At 35.1% G+C, this 17,737-nt stretch overlaps 1 protein-coding gene across 3 annotated transcripts in view; it reads left to right on the top strand.

Annotated features, from left to right (window-relative positions):
- Positions 1-17,737, top strand: part of LOC141451015 (uncharacterized) — a 1,067,280-nt gene that overhangs the window by 502,953 nt on the left and 546,590 nt on the right. For all 3 annotated transcript variants that reach the window (XM_074122023.1, XM_074122025.1, XM_074122024.1), the window contains one exon: positions 7,538-7,685. In XM_074122023.1, coding sequence (XP_073978124.1) covers positions 7,538-7,685 — 148 coding nt within the window. The remainder of the gene's footprint in view (positions 1-7,537; positions 7,686-17,737) is intronic.

Raw genomic sequence — 17,737 nt, 5'->3', positions numbered from 1 at the left:
ATTTCGAGCCAAGTTTGCCCTAAGGTATGTGATTCTTTACATTCAACGATAAAACACACAGTAGTAAGAAAAAAACAAAAGTTAGTTTATATTTATTTAAAGTTTAAGATTTGTTTAACTGGATGATGGCATGTTTTTGATTCTTCCTAATCTTTGCACATTAAAAAACTTGTTTACCCTCAAGAGATTGAAATTTTCATTATCAGAGAAACATTATTACATTGTGGAAAACATTTTTTTTTTTCAATTTACCTGGATTTTCAAGATTTTGTGGCCATCAAATTGATTATTACTAGTTATTATTGATTGTGATTAATATTTATTAAAGACTAAGTTATTATTGCTGTTATTACTTGTTTGGTAAGTCCCCAAATTATTGCACATTCACTCGCTTAAAATATAGCTCGCACATTATCCTGCTGGAAAAGTGGTGGTTTAAGAAATCCATCGTGGAAATCGACCCGCGGATCGCACAGCTACTGGACCTGTAGCCACCACGCCATTGTAAAGTTTAAAGTCTCTTAGAAAATGTTTAAAAAGAAATGACAATGTGGCGCCTCATCATTAATAAATCTTCAGAAACTGCCATGTTTGTTCAATTACTGCATACAATTTAATTGCAAAAACTAGCTTTTTTCTATTAATTTTACTTTCTCATTTTTCTTGCTGAAGGAACCTTCATTATTAAGAAACAGGCAAAAATTAGATTCATCGAATTCCGTCTTGTTTCTTGATGCTAATGGTGCTTATTTTAATTCAAATTCGATTAAATTGGTCGATTATTAGTTCGAATTACTTACTTACTATAGGGCGCTACGGTCCTGTACGGACCTTGGCCTCCTTTAGCACAGCATTCCACTCGTCCCTATCCAAGGTACAGAGACTTCATCTTCTGATTCCCAGCCTTCTGATGTCGGTTTTCGATATCGTCCAGCTATCTCAAGCGAGGACGTGCTCTTTTTCATCTTCAAGCTGGAGTTCCATATAACAGTTTATCTGAAATTCTTGTTTCCAACATCCTTTCTACATGCCCTAACCATCTTAATTTGGCGGCTTATGAAACAGACCAGATCTGGTTCGCCATATAAGTCACGAAGCTCATTTTTAGTTCTGATCTTCTAAATACGAGGGTCGTTTGAAAAGTCCGTGCAAAGTCAGAGAGATAGCACTACTGGCGCGTATCGAGGTTATGTTTAGTTAGTAGCATCTCTTGGAAGAACACACACCAAGTTTCAGCCAGATCGGTCTATTTCTTTGTGTTTGGTATTCGTTTGAATTGAGGAAGTCGAGTGATTTTCAAAAAATGGACGAAAAAGAATTTCGTGTGTTGATTAAACACTACTTTATGAAAGGCAAAACGCCTGAGGAGACTAAAGAGAAGCTTGATAAACATTATGGTGACTCTGCACCTTCGATTAGAACAGTTTATAAGTGGTTTCAAAATTTTCGGAGTGGCCATATGGGCACAAGTGACGCTGAACGTTCTTGACGCCCTGTTGAGGTTACTACTCGAGAAATCATTGATAAAATCCATGATATGGTGATGGATGACAGAAGAGTGAAGGTGCGTAAGATTGCTAGTGCTGTGGGCATCTCGAATGAACGGGTACATAATATTTTGCATCAACATTTGGACATGACAAAGCTATCCGCAAGATGGGTGCCGCGATTGCTCACGCTTGACCAAAAACGAAATCGTGTGAAGTGTTGCAAGGACGGTTTGCAGCTGTTCCAGAAGAACCCGCAGGACTTTAAGCGTGGTTTCGTCACTGTGGATGAAACATGGATACATCACTACACTCCTGAGACCAAAGAACAATCTAAACAATGGGTTACCAAGGGGGAATCTGCGCCAAAAAAGGCGAAGACCGTTCCTTCGGCCGGAAAGATTATGGCGACTGTCTTTTGGGATTCGCAAGGAATAATCCTCATCGACTATCTGGAAAAGGGTAAAACTATTACAGGTACATATTATTCATCGTTATTGGACCGTTTGAAAACCGAGCTGCAAGAAAAACGCCCACGATTGGCCCATAAAAAAGTCCTTTTCCATCACGACAACGCACCATGTGGTCGCAAAATTAATGGAAATAGGGTTCCAACTCGTTTCACAACCCCCCTTATTCTCCAGACTTGGCTCCCTCGGACTACTATTTGTTCCCCAATATGAAGAAATGGCTGGCGGGAAAAAGATTTTATTCAAACGAGGAGGTGATAGCAGAAACGAATGGCTATTTTTGAGACTTGGACAAATCCTATTATTCGAAAGGGATCAACAAACTAGAGCAGCGTTGGACGAAGTGTATAAGCCTAAAAGGAGACTAGGTTGAAAAATAAAAAAGGTTTACCCCAAAAAATTAAGTAGTTTTTATTTTTGCACGGACTTTTCAAACGACCCTCATATTATTCACTTTTACGGGACCAAATATTCTTCTTTCACAAATATTTAGAAGACGCTCATTATCCTTGGTCAATACCCATGCTTCATAGCCATAGGTCGGATAATGGTCTTGTAAACTAACTATTAAGCTCTTCGCGACATTATTTTGGACAAGATGGTTTTCTGTAGGGAGAAATAGCATCTATTTCCTGCAGCAATCCTAGCCTTTATGCAATATCGTCTTCAATATCATTTTTTCAGTCAAAATGGTCCCTAAATATTTGGACTAAGTTGCTGCTCTAAAGGAATAATCTCCCAGTTCGATATTCTCCCTATTTAATGGGGATCTAGACGACTTCATGTACAAAGTTTTTTCGAAATTAATTCGAAGTTCGAGTTACGTTATTTTTAAATTACTCCCTTTGAATACTTCAAAACATTGTTTACCACCTTAAATTTCTTATTTTCATCGTACCTTCGACTAAGAAGACCCGTATTTACAGATTCTGGAATTGTAGAAATGTTCGTACGTACATTATTTACAAAAAAAAAATATGTTCAAAAATACGGAATTAACCTTAATGTAAATGAGTTGTTTAATAAAGAGTAGCTGTAATTTGATTAAAGCCTTTTTTTATATACAATATAAGTAAAGTTTTAATTTAAACATGTGGGCTTATTTAAAGGCCAAAATACATTGCTATACTCTGTATTACTTTGTGCGATTAATTAAACCTTGTTGCTCTCGTTTCTGATTCAACAGAGGAAACTAATTCTAAGCGTACGCTTTTTTTTTTAATTTTTATTTTAACGTGAATTGGTTAGAATCTCTTTCATTTTCAGATGGAACTTTTGTTCATATAAAGTCTTTGTGTTGGTTCATTTCCTCTTTTATGGTAAAAAAATAAACCTTTTACTTATCTTGCTGGCTGTGATCATGGCCTTTATTAGAAATGATGTTCCTGCGACAAGTTTAGAGTTCTACTACAAAGATATCAGCTCAACAGTTGCATTATTAATGTAAATAATGAACTAATATAAATTTAAACGAATAGCAACAATAATAATGTAATTGAATCCTGTTAATCGATTTGGTGTACAGAATTCAACAATGTTTCCGTCATATAATTGAATTCCTCTATAGTGTAAATCAATCTACTGTAATTGTGGAACATATGGAACAAACTAACAATACGCTGAATACGTTTTCCTCATTTTCAGTGGCCTCAAACTCGTATGTGTATCTGTTTTTTTTTGTTTTCGCCACTCAGATTCAGATATGTTGACATTATTAATAATGCTGAAAACGTTAATGAGTGAAAGAAAGGGTTTATTGTTCAAAGTTCAGAACTTCTTTTGCTGAGTCCTGATAAGGTGGCTTTGTACTGGTGGTAACTGAATGTCTGTTCATAAGTTTCCTTTGTTCAGAAACAGTTCTTGTTTTTTCAACGCTAGCTTTGCAGTCGTTTTGTGAGGAAGTTTTTGAAAATTGAATTACTCATTATTTTATTACAAAGATTTTGTTTTTGTAACTTTTTTAATAATTTAGATTAGATTAGATTAAACTAGGGCGACCTTAAGGCCTACGCCACTACGACCCCTTTGGATCTATTGTGGCTCCCCAACTTTAGAGCTCGCCCTCCGGATCTGTCCTTCAGATTCTTAATTCTGGAGAGCGACTCCTGGGTAAAGCTCACAGGCCTTGGTTTTTTCTCCCCGAGAAGTAACATCCTTAACCATACAAACCCCTCACACTGACACAACAAGTGCAGTGCCGTTTCCTCCTCTTCCAGACAGAACCTACAAAGGCTATCATCTGCCAGGCCAATGTGATGCATGTGTTTTCTGAGCCAGCAGTGGCCAGTTAATAGTCCTACAATTATCCTTATAGCCCTACGGCCTTGACGGTTTAATTCTGCAGGCAGCCTTTTGTTACATAACAATGAAAATGATCTACAAATTATTTTAAATTAATTTTTTTTTCTACATAATATCTTTTTTCTAAAGCAGGAAGGTGCTAGTTATTTCTAGAAATTATTTTGTAGTAATCACTGAGCGCCATTTTGGTCTTTTTTCGTTAATCGTGCATTTTCTGCTTCGTAAAATTTGGATATGATGCGCTCAAAAAACTTAGGTTTTAAGTTTTTATTTTATTTACTTACAATTCTTAATGCTCCTTTTTATGTATCTATTCAGGAATTTTATGCATCACGAGCCATAATTACCTCAAAATTCCTTTCGCTCGAAGAACAGTGGAAGAAACTAGTGGTCAAGAGCGTGACTTTGTAAATGGGAGAGCCCCAGTTCGAATTCCGCGTATGACTACTTTTCATTTGTTAGAAAAAATTGTTAATAGTAAAGAGTATGAGCTTCTGCCCCTGTCCACGACACCTAATTGGTAGTTGTTGGACGTTAAGCCCCGCCTGAAAAATTTCATTCCTCTACAGCAGCACATCCTAACCCTCTCGTAGAACACCTATCTTCCTCCACATTACCTGGTAATCCTCTAAGAAGATTGAAGAGAAGATAGCCTCGTGATCTATTCTTAGCGTGAGAGCAGTACAGTATGTATTCACGATAATGGAATGGACACCACTGGGTGCCTTCTCTACGCAAATAATTCTGATATTGTGTTATCTATACCACGTTTTTGCAACAATTGTTGCAGTGTAAAATCTCTATAAATGAACAATACAAAAAAAAAAAAAATATATTAACACAAGATTAATCGTAGATTTGTCTTGTTTTGGTAAGAAATATTTTAGTTATCTTCTATATTAAAAGTATAAAGAACTTAGATAGATGAGCCATTTTCCTGAAGTCTAGTTATTCCAAAAATTAAGTTTGAAAAAGATTCCTTAATTGGAAAACCTCTTTACTCTATATATTTTCACTTTCTTGAGATCATTTAAGAATTTCTCCATTGATTTCATGTCCTAGACTTTGTATAATACATACAGATATACACACACATAGATTTAAAACTTTTTCTTTCATCAGTTTTCTTGTAAAATTCTTTTTAGGATAGCTCAGGTGATGGGATTGGGTTATAACATTCCTTGTTAGGTAAAATTTCTGTAAAGTAGGTTACAAACTGTTCAATATTGTTAAGAAATAAATATGACTCAAATGTTCGAAAATATGTAAGAAAATTTGTGAGTTATGACCTTGAGATTAATAGTAAGAGACAGTCTTGTGAGTTCTTAAAGAGAAATCGAAGCAACATTTCTAAATCTTCAGAGTGACGTCGTTATTACTTTATTTTTTTAAGTTTTTTCCTAACTGCTTCTAATAAAACAGAAATCTTTAACATTAAGAAAAGAACATTTTTATTATTAAATCTACGCTGCAAAGTTAACTTTTTATAAAGAAAAATCAAATTGATCAATATTGATGTAGAAGGACTGTGTTAGAGAGTGGGTAAATGGAGAATTAGTTCAGTCAAAATTGTGATTGACAGCAACATTATGAAAGAAGGAAATTTTATAGATTCTGACTAATTGGACTTGCCTTCCCTCCCTCTTCCTTGTAAGGAAAAAAGATGGGAAATTGGAAAAGTGAGAAGAAATGCTACATTAAATGGAAAGTCTGTTTTCCTCTACCTTCTTTTTGCGTTATGTGAACAACTTTATACCCTAATAAGATTTGATGTTGACATTGATTTTTGTAGAAATTTTATTTAAATTTTTTTATTAAAAAGTAATTTAGATTTATTCACAGTAGCGTAGCATGTCTATTTCATCTGGATAGGCTATAGCTGGGATGGTTCTTCAATTTTATATCGGAAAATACGCGAGGGCGTTGGCGTATAACCGCTTGGAAGGGTTATCTGGATTGGTGCATGATGAGTGGTGGCAGACACACGGATTAGGATGGAATTGCAGGGATTGGTAGACTTTTTTTTTTTAACTTATTTTGTGATTTACAATCTGTATACATTATATACAATGAGTAAATATGGAGAGTATGATGAACTGGTGTGGGAGGAGAGCAGGAGGAGAGAAACTACCCAGCGGTAGCACTCTCTATAGGAGAGAGGAGAATGTGAGGAGGAGAATACGAGGAGGAGAGAGGAAAGTAATAATTTAGGTCTTCAGCCTACAAGGAAGTCGCGGGGCCACTGGCGATTCAGTCGTCGAGGAGTATTAGGGATGTCAGAAGAAGTGAGAGACAGTACAAGAGGATTAGAACTAGTCGAGAGAGAATTGGTCTATAGAAGGAATGTTGAGGTCGTTGTGAAGAGTGAGGTTAGTCACCGTAGAAAGGAGTGTCAGCTATCTGTCGGAGGAGTTTGACTGAAACGTTTGTAAAGTCCGTATGTTTGTAGGTTTGGCTGAACCCCACAGCTCTAGTCCGTAAGTCCACATAGGTTTGAGGATAGTATTGTATGTTAAACTTTTGAGTTCTAAGGGCAATTTAGAGCGTCGTCCAAGTAGTCTGTTAAGAAGTTTCGCACGTTTAGTCATTGCTTGTCTTTTAAGTCTAGTGTGTGGGTTCCACGTGAGTCGTTTGTCTTTGTAGAGCCCAAGGTAACGCACCAGATCTGTACAAGGAAGAGGATTGCTGTTGAAGAGGACAGGTGGAGAGGAGCCCCGCCGGAGAGTAAACGTTGCATGCTGGCATGGGATTGGTAGAATTTTTGTTTTTTCAAATGGGATCAGGCTACTAGATTGAAAGGAATTTCAAGGTCTCTGAGGATGGTTAAATTGTAAACGAAGAAGGAGAACATTAAGTTGTAAGTACGGAGTATTTCGGATTGAAGGGATTTTTTATTCATTCTCTGGAGATTGGAAAGTTTGGCTGAACCCCAAAATTGAATATCACGTGTCCTGAATACCGTATGTTTTCATTTAAAGCCAAGACCTGTTTTAACCTGTTAAATTTAATAGACCTGTAATATGGAATTTTAACTTTTTACCTAACTTTGTGTCTCGCGGTAGTGGGAAAAAAATACATAATTTTACAGTAAGAAAGCAGTGAACGCTTGTCTGAAACTGGTAAATACGACTGTCCGGTGTTAGGGATACGAATTCACTGAAACGATTGTAAAAGGACTTTTAACAACAATAGATTTGTAAATGTGATTTTGATGAACTTATGTTGCAAAATATTCTATATCTGCTAACTACAATTAGTTTTTTTTGTATTTATGTACAGGTGGATGCAGATTTCCAGAAACATGGACCGGTCGATGGTTTCAACATGGAATAGATAAGCCTAATATATTTCTCAATCAAACACATATTGAGAATAAAGGCGAATGTATTCACACGGATGGAGTTAACAAATTTATTGTTCATGACAGGTATGTTGAATGGTTTTATTTTATTTTTTGGTAAACTTAATATTCTTAGCATTTCTTACTTTTGTTTATTTTGAGCGCCCAGACTGAATATATAACCGCGAGTTCTGCGCTGGATAAGAAAATTGTTGGCAATTTGAATGTTTGCAATTGTTTTCTAGTCTTTCTAATCCAAGGTTTCACTATAGGAATATAAAATTTATTTGATGCCTGGGAATTGATTCCTGTCTGGATGAATTAGAACAAAAGTATATAATAATATTAATAATAATAATAGACTCCCACGCGGAGGTCCCGGGTTCGAATCCAGCAGCTGACCATTAGATTTTCTCTTCCTAGGAGCTTCTTACAGCTCACTGTCCGGTGATGGACAGTGTTGTCTGTAACGAGAGAACACTGTCCGGAGGCCGGCAGTGCACTGGAAAAAGCTCCGGGCGCTAATAACCTCAGCTGTTGATGCGCCAAAAAAAAAAAAAATAAGGAGGGACTAGCTCAGTGGTCAGTGTATTCTGGATTCCAACGTGGATATCCCGGATTTTAATACAGCTGTTGGCCCTGTGTCAGGGTTTATAGGGGGATTAGAATCGATTTACACTGGCTTTCTTATTTTGCGTTCATGTGAACAAAGATTTTTAGGCTGCTTAATACGATTGACGTTTCAAGCAAAATCAGCTCAGTGGCGATTGTAGTATCAAAGCAACAGACGTTTCAAGCAAAATCAGCTCAGTGGCGATTGTAGTATCAAAGCAACAGACGTTTCAAGCAAAATCAGCTCAGTGGTGATTGCAGTACCAAAGCAGCTGACGTTTCAAGCAAAATCAGCTCAGTGGTGATTGCAGTACCAAAGCAGCTGACGTTTCAAGCAAAATCAGCTCAGTGGCGATTGTAGTATCATAGCAGCTTGCTTTCTGGGTATTTAATTTAAAATTTATTCGCTTATATTAGAGAAGTTTCTAACAATGGAATTTAAAAAACAAAAGAAACGCTTCAATATTCTTTTATTACTGCTACTACATTCGTAACCTGCCTCTACGAAGCACTGTTCAAAATAAATATGGCCACTTTTTAGGTTAATATTCGTTGGCGGTTGTACTTTTGACTTAATGCTTGCCACTGTTGAAGCAACGTTGTTTCCATTCGTGATTAGAATATTCACTGATTCTGCAAAAACCATTCTACTTCGGACTCAAACATAATGCAACTTAACGTCGACTTTAATCTTTCGGCCATGGTTTATAAGCTGTAAGACGATTTAACATTCAGAAACGCTGTTCACCTTGAGACTTGAGCTCTCTATCACTTCACCTTTGAAGTTCGTTTTAGGTTTTATTTTTCAATTTTCTGTTTACATTTTTTTACCCAACTGTTAAAAAATAAAAACAGTGTAAAGGTTTACCAACTTCTTTTTCAGCTATTTGCATTAATGAAACGGTTATCTCGTTTATATTACAGTTCATTAGCGATGCTGAATAATAAAAAAAAAAGAAAATGCACCAAGAATAGTGCTGGATGGTCTAGAGATGAAGGGAGGTAGTCGAGGGAATTCTGCAATGAGCGAGGGGAAGAAGTTGGTAAAATGATGCTCCAACTGTTGTAGTGTCGTCATTTGGCTTTAACGTTGTAAGTTCCGACTGTAACTTTCTGTAGAAGGTAAAGTGAAAAACATAAATGATTTTGAGATTACATTTTTAGACGTTTATAAGTTTTATATAGTTTTTCTATTTTTTCATTACTCAGAAACTTTTTATCCAACAATAAATGTATCCTCTCCTCCGATACCTGGCAGTATTTCTGTCAAAGACCTCAGTAAAAATAAGAAATTATTTAAAGAAAGAGAATTTAATTTCAGATCGAGGCATAAATCATTCATAAAAATCATTCCACTAAGAAGCCTCCAATATAAATCAGAATAAATTATGCAAAAGTTTCGAAAACGGAACAATCGTTACTAACTGTTTTTTTTTTATCTTATTATTTTAACTTTGTTAAGATGTGTGAATTGTCAATGCTATTAACGCAGTTTTGATAATTTATAAATTATTGCAAATCATATTTCAGAATACCTAATCGAAACATTATTTGAGAAACCATTACGGGTTCGCACAATGTGAAGAATAAAACATTTTCCCAGAGACTACCAACTATATTTATTCTGATTTGAAGCAAATGGAAATACACAGTTTGTTCCTGACAATAAAACAACATTAAGAAAGAGAAATGTGGTAGGTGAAGAGTTTTATCTACGCGAGAAACTTCGTACAGAATTCCCCAGTTTAAGGTTAAAACTCTAATCAGAGATGAAGAAATACCACTCATTTCTTTCTATTGTGTAAAGCTTCAAGTTCAGCTGTTTAAATCTGTGAAAGAAATGCTCATTTGAAAACCGTTCCCATGTAACGGCAATAGTGGGTCAGATTGCTCAGTGCATGTGCAAAGAAGTTGCATGTAGACTTCTAAGTTTTGACAGAAAAAATGAAGAATTTATTACGTATATCTCTTTTTTGGTAACCAAAAAAAATGATCAATTTGTCTTATTGCTTTTCTCCATTTAAAAGTTAATTTATCTTTGGGGTAGTATTCCACGATTGTGTTATAATCCTTTTTAAAAAATATATATATACAGTCGAACCTCTCAATAACGGACACTGGCGGGGGAAAGCAAAGTGGCCGCTACTTGGAGGTGGTCGTTAGAAGGAGTGTAGGCAAGTTTTATAATGAAAAAGTATGGTTTCTTTTCCAAACATCTATTTAAAAGTTGTTTATTATTAATAGATTTAAAAACGTACATAACTACATAATTATTTAGCTATATGATATGCATCAAGTTTTTCTTAATTATCCAAAAAATTTATCAAAAAAACTACATATCATTGACTTAATTAATAATCTTTATAACAATTTTTATAATAATCATCACATTTATTCTTAACAATAATAATTTATGGTAAAATTATCATTATACTATCATATATTATTAGAAAAATAGAACAAACCTTTCGGCAAGTTGACGATGGCTCGATTTGGTTTTTGCAAAATCTTCCAACACATTTACTTTCTCTTAGAGAGTTAACCACTTTCGATTCAGAGACATATCGGAAAAAATAATTTTGTTCGTCCAAAGTAATAAAGAAAAATGATTAAAATGGTACAAGATGTATGAGCTTATATAGGAAACTTTGGGAAAAACCAGAAAAAACAAAAAACTTTTCATAAAATAAATAAACAAAATAAATAAACATAAAATTCTTTTTATCACCGCGTCAAACGAACTTTTAATAATAAGGCGGTCGTTGGTGGGAGGTGAAACATTTAATCCGTTCCCCAAAATCAATGTCCGCGGTCGTTATGTAGAGTGTCCATTAGACGGAGGTTCTTTTATATAGAAAGTGTATAGGGGTAAAACGGGGAAATCCAAAAACTTACCGTAAATAGAGGTGGCCGCTAGTGAGAGTCCTCCCATTATGGGAGGCTCGACTGTACATATATTGTGAAGATGAGTCATCAACTTAACAAATCTCCTACAAACAAGTCGAATCTTCTTTTTTGAGTTCAGAAAAGTTTTTTGGACCAAGAAACTTCGGCATTTAGAATTTGATGTGATGATATTACTTCCGAGCTCTGGCTGTATGTAACTTGTACCTGCAAATAGTTTATTTTCATCGAACACTTTAGAAGGGAGTTCTTGCAAGAATGGTTAAAAATATGTTTCCAAATTGCCGAATGGATGGTGCATTTAGAAATGTGTAAGGATATATTATTTTAAAATCATCTATTACACTGTCTGAGGATTAACTTACAATAATAATATTATCAAAATTTAATGCATTATTATATTAGATATTATAACATGTAATATTGATGGAAATGGTGCGTATTGAGTTTATGTTAACACCAGCAGGAGCTTGTCACAAATATTGCTGCAGCACATGTACTGTTACCTATGTAAACATTGATTGAGCACTCCATCAATAGAGAATTTACCTGCTTATACATCAAAATTCCATCAATTAACTACACGTATCCAAATATAAACATTTAAAGTGTTCAAAATACTTATCATTATTATTGATTCCATCTCAAGTGATGATTTCCTCCGTTTTTTTGAAGTTTTAGATTTTTCTTACTGTAAAATCTAAACAGTCATTTTGCAAGTTGGTCATATTTTGCCTCAGTTAGACCATATTCTAGATTTGCTTACTAATTAAATACCTGATTCTGTCTTAATTGAATGAGTGGGTTAATGTACGTAGTAAATACACAGTTCCTTAGGGCATTTAAAGAAGGGTATGTTAACATATAGATGAATTTAGGGCCTATTTGAACGGAAAAAAAGTATGGTCAAGTTTGATAAAATATTGTAAAATTATTATAGTAAGTTATGGAATTATAGATATTTTTTGACACTACCAGTTTAACTGGTAAGTAATGAAAATTTTAGGTCTCTATGGGTTTTTAGATGTAAAAAGATGCATTGACTATGGTAAACTTAGAATTTTTGGATTGAATGCGATTGAGGTTTGTGCGGTTGGCAGTCCTGTATAGTTCGTTCAAGTCCGTAAGTCCATACTAGAGCTAGTAGGGTATTGTACAGTTGTCGTTCGTTTAGTAAAGTGAGTTTAGAGCGTTTGTCTGATAGTTTCTTTAGTATTCTATAACTGTGTTTCAGTACAGTTCGTTTTGAGTCTAGTTTGAGGGTTCCATGTCAATCGTTGGTCAAAATGGAGTCTTAGATAACGGACATGGGAAACTGCTGGGAGCGAAGTGTGATTGCAAAATATATGGCGAGTAGGATTTTACGGTGAGAACGTTGAGCTTGGTTTTTGTTGGTTCAACTTTATTCTCTATTTCCGGAGCCAGGGTTCCTAGATTTCGAGTTCGGCTACTAATTTTTATAGTTAATTGAAAAATTGTTTTTTTAAAATTCCGAGTTTAAAAATCTTGAAAATTATTATCAGAAAGGTAGGTGAGGCTCTACAACAGATTTTTGGTCTTTTGTTCTAATGAATCGTAAATTTCTAAAGGTTTGCTGACCATACGAAAACAACAGCCCCTCTACAGATAATAACTAGTTTAAAAATTCATAAAAATCATAAATAAATACCATTTCCATATAAAATCTTAAGTTCCGGAGAAAAATGACAATTACTATTCATAAACTTAGGCCAACGTTTCGTTCAGAATTTCAGTTAACGTATTAAACATTATAAAGGGGGCCGAATGTTAAAGAACCTTTCAAGATGAATAAATGATTTATCTGCTAAATAATGTTTGCTTCACTTTGTAGGCATGAAATGTAGTGAATAGGGGAGCAGTATCCCTTGACGATGGTCATTCCAGCCAGCTTAAAGGGATTACACTACCCTATTTTCACATTTCTCTCCCTTTAAACAACAACAACAACAGGAAATTATTTTTACAATACTTTATAAATTAATTTTTTCAAATATTTATTTAATTTTTTTGAAAGACCAACGAATTTTTAAAATAATGTTTACTTCTTCAGCAATAGCTAAATAATGGGCCCGTTATTATTTTTTCTAAATTTAGTGCTTCCAATGTTCTACTTTTATTAGTGACTCTTCTTGCATTAAACGCTATGTGTGCTTCTATCCGGTTTCTAACTTCTAACATAACGATGATGGGCCTAATTTCACTGATAATTATGAACATTTTTATGAAAATACTCCAAAAATTAAATCAATTGCCGAAAACTAATATACGGGGTGATCCATTTACGAGAGTCGTTTGAAAAGTCCGTGCAAAAATAAAAACTACTTAATTTTTGGGGGTAAACCTTTTTTATTTTTCATCATAGTCTCCTTTTAGGCTTATACACCTTCGTCCAACGCTACTCTAATTTGTTGATCCCTTCCGAATAATAGGATTTGTCCAAGTCTGAAAAATAGCCATTCGTTTCTGCAATCACCTCCTCGTTTGAATAAAATCTTTTACCCGCCAGCCATTTCTTCATATTGGGGAACAAATAGTAGTCCGAGGGAGCCAAGTCTGGAGAATAGGGGGGATGTGAAACGAGTTGGAACCCTAGTTCCATTAATTTTGCGACCACAACTGCTGAGGTGTGAGCTGGTGCGTTGTCGTGATGGAAAAGGACTTTTTTGTGGGCCAATCGTGGGCGTTTTTCTTGCAGCTCGGTTTTCAAACGGTCCAATAACGATGAATAATATGCACCTGTAATAGTTTTACCCTTTTCCAGATAGTCGATGAGGATTATTCCTTGCGAATCCCAAATGACAGTCGCCATAATCTTTCCGGCCTTTTTGAGGAACGGTCTTCGCCTTTTTTGGCGCAGATTCCCCCTTGGTAACCCATTGTTTATATTGTTCTTTGGTCTCAGGAGTGTAGTGATGTATCCATGTTTCATCCACAGTGACGAAACGACGCTTAAATTCCTACGGATTCTTCTGGAACAGCTGCAAACCGTCCTTGCAACACTTCACACGATTTCGTTTTTGGTCAAGCGTGAGCAATCGCGGCACCCATCTTGCGGATAGCTTTGTCATGTCCAAATGTTGATGCAAAATATTATGTACCCGTTCATTCGAGATGCCCACAGCACTAGCAATCTCACGCACCTTCATTCTTCTGTCATCCATCACCATATCATGGATTTTTTATCAATGATTTCTCGAGTAGTAACCTTAACAGGGCGTCTAGAACGTTTAGCGTCACTTGTGCCTATATGGCCACTCCGAAAATTTTGAAACCACTTATAAACTGTTCTAATCGAAGGTGCAGAGTCACCATAATGTTTATCTAGCTTCTCTTTAGTCTCCAGAGGCGTTTTGCCTTTCATAAAGTAGTGTTTAATCAACACACGAAATTCTTTTTCGTCCATTTTTTGAAAATCACTCGACTTCCTCGATTCAAACGAATGCCAAACACAAAGAAATAGACCGATCTGGCTGAAACTTGGTGTGTGTTCTTCCAAGAGATGCTACTAACTAAACATAACCTCGATACGCGCCAGTGGTGCTATCTCTCTGACTTTGCACGGACTTTTCAAACGACTCTCGTAAAACGCACCAATCGCTAATGACGTTTTAGGAAAGCGAAAATAAATAAATAAAAAAAAAAACTATACTTTCATTTTTTTTGTTCTAGTTTTCAAATTTTCCACCCGCGATGTTGTTTCTTCATTTTTGGCGGAATTATGGCCAAAAAACTGATCGGGGTTCCATAAGGACCACTGATTTTGACAATGATTGTGAAAACTACATAAAAAATTGTGAAAAATGATGGTGACCCCGTTTCGATATCCCTAATATTTGTCGAGATATTCAAGGCCAAAGTTACAATTTTATCTATTCGCGATCGGTTTTTCAATATTTATTTTCCATCAGAAATACAGTTGCTTTTATTTGATGATAAAAGAAATTTATTGTGATTCTCCCACAACCATTACATTGCACTACATTTTTTAAAATCTTCAATTATGATTATTTTTGTTCTTTGCGTCACAAATAACATTTTTAGCAGTCGGAGGACATCTGGAAACCTCTAACATCTGAAAAACCGAAATTGGGCAAGGCTACTACAAATATGCTACCTATTCTCCCAGCACTGCGTCCTTAACCACATTTTTTCAAAAATGTTTGCCCTTTTTTTTTATTTGTTTAGCAATTTACCATGTGTATAAAAGGATAAATAATAAAGTGTGATAGTGAAGAAGTAAATGGACCATGAAGAGCAGGAAAGAACCTACCCAGCGGGAGCTCTTTCTACAGGAAATTGACGATGACGATGATCTTCAGACCTCAAGGAAGACCCAGAGCAATTGACGATTCAGTTGGCGAGAAGGATTGTTAGGAATGAGAGAGGAGGCTAGAAAATGTACGAACGCTTCACAGGAAGTTGAGAAAGCAGTATGGAACTTGCGAAATTGGGCCTTGGGATGTTGAGGTCGTTGTGAAGAGTGAGGTTAGTCACGTAGAAAGGAGCGTCATCTATCTGTCTGATTTTTGGCTGAATCCCACAGTTCTAGTCCGTAAGTCCACATAGGTTTGAGGATAGTGTTGTATATTTAGCGTTTCGAGTTGTATGGGCAATTTGGAGCGTCGTCCAAGTAGCCTGTAAAGCCGTTTCGCAAGTTTTGTCATTGCTTGTCTCTTAAATATAGTGTTTGGGTTGTTGAATGAATGAATGATGTATATTTACAAAATATATGAAAATACATAAACAGAAAAGTATATACTTATTACAAAATGATAACTACAAATAAATTAAATTATAAACAATTCAAATAAAATAAAATTTCACATCATAGACAATGGCTCGTAGGCCGTCTGTCGAGTAGTTCCATTTAATTTTAAAAATACAATATAAGTTTGATAGTGAATGATAAATGTAATCTAAAAAAACAATAATGTGCACACAAGCGATGAGGGGCTAAAAAATGTAATAATTGTGTTATAATTGCCTAGTATTAATTTATTTTTATTTTTATTTATATATTAGTTATTATAATTAAATTCAGAGCATAACATTTTTCTGTAACTATATGCATCGCGGACATATTTATATAAATTATATAAGCTATTGACATCATTATTTCCATCTAATATATCAATATATACCTGCCACTCCAATCTCTTTTTCCCAAAAAACCGTAACCGGAACTCCTTAAGTACAGGGCATACTGATACAAAATGGTAGGTGTCCTCGTTCACATTCATGTTACAGAGGGAGCACATGAAGATTCTGTCTCTTTTCCATGGTTGGTAATTTAATTCTAATAACTCCCCTCTGACACGGAAAATAATCCGTATCAGATGGAAGTTACTACTGTCGTTAATATACCTGCTACCACCCGCCAAATCTAAACATTTATATTGTTTGTGGAATTCGCTGTTTATAACTTTCTCCTGTAATATTATTGCCTGTTGTTCACATAATTTGCCAATAAAGTCTTTCAACCATTTCAAATTTCAAGGGTTGTTATGCATGTAAAATTTAAATGAAAACCAAAATGTGCAGAATATTTCGCAAAAGGACCAATGAAAAAATTGTCCTTTCTCGTAGCCTCACTAATTTATGCATTAATAAAAATAAAAAGTTCTTGTTGAATTTACTCATTTAAATAATATTCAAAAGATTAATAATGGTTTTGTTTATCAAATTATTCAAACAGAAAAAAATTGGGTTAAACAAAAATTTTAATTAATTCCTAATTAACCTAATTTAACCGTTCGAGTAAATACTGAATTAAAACAAAGAACAGTAAGCTAAAAAAAAGAGGAATGGCTGTTGGGAGAAAAGACCCTCGAGCGAAGCTTAATTAGTTCAAAAAGCTAAAATCAACATTGTTCTAGATAAAGGAACGATCGTAAATTTAGTGAGACATACAGTCGTAGACAATCTCTATTCGGTGATCTAACAGCGATGGGTTCTTACCAAAAACCGTTTCGTCTAATTCTCTTTCTCATTCTACACTATTTTACTATCTCTGGAACTGTCTGTGAATACCTGGGTTTTGGATTCTGAGCAGCTATTCTAGTGTGTTTGAATTGTTTTGTGTTTAGAGTGGGCCTTTTCGCCTACTTCGCTTCTGCCTCCAACGAGCTGGTTGTCTGTTGTCTGACAGGTGTAGTTCAAATGCCAGCACTCTCAGATATATATATTTAGTACCACATTATCTAACATACCGGGTTTTATCATCATTGTTTAAACATTTTGATTAATTATTTCACTTATAACAATTGTATAAAATCCTAAGCTGCTTTATTTATTGTTCACTGCGTTTGTGAAATTTAATGTGCATAAAAGAGGAAATTGTATAAAACGTGTATATTAGGGGCTCCCTCTTCATCTAGCGGACCGCAACTTTTGTTACCTCTTCCCCAGGGCACGGTTCCCCCTGCCAGTATCTTCCCTCCGCTCATACAGACCAGCCTTACAGCGTTTCAGCCCATGTTTTCCGATTTTCCTTTAATATTCAATTATTAAATTAATTTAATTTTCATTATCAAACAGAATTAATGAAATTTTATTTATAACAGTTATTGGATGCAGTAAGGTTTGTTTGTACGCAAACAAGG

The sequence above is a fragment of the Rhodnius prolixus genome, unplaced genomic scaffold (assembly GCF_049639745.1).
Source record: "Rhodnius prolixus isolate KJV_2025 unplaced genomic scaffold, Rpr scaffold_8, whole genome shotgun sequence".
NCBI classification, from domain to species: domain Eukaryota; kingdom Metazoa; phylum Arthropoda; class Insecta; order Hemiptera; family Reduviidae; genus Rhodnius; species Rhodnius prolixus.
The sequence above is the reverse complement of the archived record's forward strand: the minus strand, read 5'-3'. Positions and strand labels throughout refer to the sequence as shown.